General features: G+C 45.6%; 1 protein-coding gene across 1 annotated transcript in view; it reads left to right on the plus strand.

Moving 5' to 3' along the window:
* LOC126982170 (von Willebrand factor D and EGF domain-containing protein-like) overlaps positions 1-2,665 on the plus strand; it is a 6,024-nt gene extending 3,359 nt beyond the window's left edge. Inside the window, exons 6-8 of the mRNA XM_050834005.1 lie at positions 100-262; positions 2,235-2,365; positions 2,500-2,665. Of these exons, the coding sequence (XP_050689962.1) occupies positions 100-262; positions 2,235-2,365; positions 2,500-2,537 (332 nt within the window). The 3' untranslated portion in view covers positions 2,538-2,665. The remainder of the gene's footprint in view (positions 1-99; positions 263-2,234; positions 2,366-2,499) is intronic.
* The last annotated feature ends 388 nt before the right edge of the window (positions 2,666-3,053 follow it).

Consider the following 3,053-nt stretch of genomic DNA (forward strand, 5'->3'; position numbering starts at 1 on the left):
TCTGCTTCTCATATTCTTCTTCTCTCTCTCCCCTCCTCCTTCCTCTTCCTCCTCTTCTTGTCCTTATCCTCCTCCTCCTGCTCCTCCTCCTCCTCCCAGAATCCCAGTGTGACCCGCCTTGCCAGAACGGAGGAAAGTGCTTAGAGGAGAAGGTATGTGATTGCCCTTACAAGTTCTGGGGCGGTCATTGTGAACACCAGCGATGCGGTTACCCCGACCCGAAAACCCTGGGGGCGGCCTCGCTGGGGGGGGTGCTGTCCAGGTAAGGGGGGGGGGTGAGGGGGGGCTGTGGGTGATGAATCTGTTTACGACTTTCTACTCCTGCTCATCCCTATGTTGTCCCAATCCCTTATGCAAGAGTTAACCAGCATCTTCATTCTTTCATCCCTATACTGTCCCAATCCCTTATGCAAGAGTTAACCAGCATCTTCACTCTTTCATCCCTATACTGTCCCAATCCCTTATGCAAGAGTTAACCAGCATCTTCACTCTTTCATCCCTATACTGTCCTAATCCCTTATGCAAGAGTTAACCAGCATCTTCATTCTTTCATCCCTATACTGTCCCAATCCCTTATGCAAGAGTTAACCAGCATCTTCACTCTTTCATCCCTATACTGTCCCAATCCCTTATGCAAGAGTTAACCAGCATCTTCACTCTTTCATCCCTATACTGTCCCAATCCCTTATGCAAAGAGTTAACCAGCATCTTCACTCTTTCATCCCTATACTGTCCCAATCCCTTATGCAAAGAGTTAACCAGCATCTTCACTCTTTCATCCCTATACTGTCCCAATCCCTTATGCAAGAGTTAACCAGCATCTTCACTCTTTCATCCCTATACTGTCCCAATGCCTTATGCAAGAGTTAACCAGCATCTTCACTCTTTCATCCCTATACTGTCCCAATCCCTTATGCAAGAGTTAACCAGCATCTTCACTCTTTCATCCCTATACTGTCCCAATCCCTTATGCAAGAGTTAACCAGCATCTTCACTCTTTCATCCCTATACTGTCCCAATCCCTTATGCAAGAGTTAACCAGCATCTTCACTCTTTCATCCCTATACTGTCCCAATCCCTTATGCAAGAGTTAACCAGCATCTTCATTCTTTCATCCCTATACTGTCCCAATCCCTTATGCAAAGAGTTAACCAGCATCTTCATTCTTTCATCCCTATACTGTCCCAATCCCTTATGCAAGAGTTAACCAGCATCTTCATTCTTTCATCCCTATACTGTCCCAATCCCTTATGCAAGAGTTAACCAGCATCTTCACTCTTTCATCCCTATACTGTCCCAATCCCTTATGCAAGAGTTAACCAGCATCTTCACTCTTTCATCCCTATACTGTCCCAATCCCTTATGCAAAGAGTTAACCAGCATCTTCACTCTTTCATCCCTATACTGTCCCAATCCCTTATGCAAGAGTTAACCAGCATCTTCACTCTTTCATCCCTATACTGTCCCAATCCCTTATGCAAGAGTTAACCAGCCTCTTCATTCTTTCATCCCTATACTGTCCCAATCCCTTATGCAAGAGTTAACCAGCATCTTCACTCTTTCATCCCTATACTGTCCCAATCCCTTATGCAAGAGTTAACCAGCATCTTCACTCTTTCATCCCTATACTGTCCCAATCCCTTATGCAAGAGTTAACCAGCATCTTCATTCTTTCATCCCTATACTGTCCCAATCCCTTATGCAAAGAGTTAACCAGCATCTTCATTCTTTCATCCCTATACTGTCCCAATCCCTTATGCAAGAGTTAACCAGCATCTTCACTCTTTCATCCCTATACTGTCCCAATCCCTTATGCAAGAGTTAACCAGCATCTTCACTCTTTCATCCCTATACTGTCCCAATCCCTTATGCAAGAGTTAACCAGCATCTTCACTCTTTCATCCCTATACTGTCCCAATCCCTTATGCAAGAGTTAACCAGCATCTTCACTCTTTCATCCCTATACTGTCCCAATCCCTTATGCAAGAGTTAACCAGCATCTTCACTCTTTCATCCCTATACTGTCCCAATCCCTTATGCAAGAGTTAACCAGCATCTTCACTCTTTCATCCCTATACTGTCCCAATCCCTTATGCAAGAGTTAACCAGCATCTTCTACGACCTTTCTTTTTTCTCTTGCTTCTAATTGTTGTTGATATTAAGATATATTCTCCTCCTCCTCCTCCTTCTCCTCTTCCTCCTCCTCCTCCTCCTCCTCCTCCTCCCCCCCTAAGGATGAAGATTCAGTGCCATCCTCACCATCGGATGATCAACGGGCGTCGAACTCAGACCATCCTTTGTCGGGGTGGCGAATGGTACGCCTCGGGCCGCGGCTACCTCAGGGACACCGACGTCAAGTGCCACCGTAAGTAGTAGTAGTAGTAGTAGTAGTAGTAGTAGTAGTAGTAGTAGTAAACATTGAATTGACAAGTATAGAACAAGATCATTAACTCTTATCATTATTATTATCATTATTATCAACATTATTATTATTTCCAGCGGAGGACAACACGCCAAACTGGAGACCGTCACCATAGACAGACAGACGGACGGACGGACAGACGGACGGACAGGCGGACGGACGGACGCGCTCACCAGTGCTGCCTGGCGTCAATTGGGTTCCTCCGCCCATCACTGGTTCAAGAAATAGATTGTTTTGCATTTACATTTATTTTATTTCTCCTTTAATTTACTTTTACTTTACTTTACTCTCGAGGCTCCCGTGGTCCCGTACTGGTAGCGTGTGGGTTCGAGACCTGCCCGGTGCCGTGGGGGGGAAAGGTTCATGGGCTCTTTCCGACACCCTCATACCCGTTGTTGGGCCTCCCTGAAAGACCTGGGCATCCTCTACAAGCCGTCTGGGGGTTGTGGGGCATGGTCCGCCTTCCTCCATTGGGGTATATACCAAACGAAAATTCCCACCCCCCAAAAAAAACACTTAACTTTCCTCTATTTTCCTTCATGTTTCCTTTATTTAGAGCAGAATGATGGAAAATAATAACTGCTCTATACACTCTTCCGTACATCTTTGGAGCTTAGGTGAAGTAAGGGAG

This window comes from Eriocheir sinensis, chromosome 50 (genome assembly GCF_024679095.1).
Source record: "Eriocheir sinensis breed Jianghai 21 chromosome 50, ASM2467909v1, whole genome shotgun sequence".
NCBI classification, from domain to species: domain Eukaryota; kingdom Metazoa; phylum Arthropoda; class Malacostraca; order Decapoda; family Varunidae; genus Eriocheir; species Eriocheir sinensis.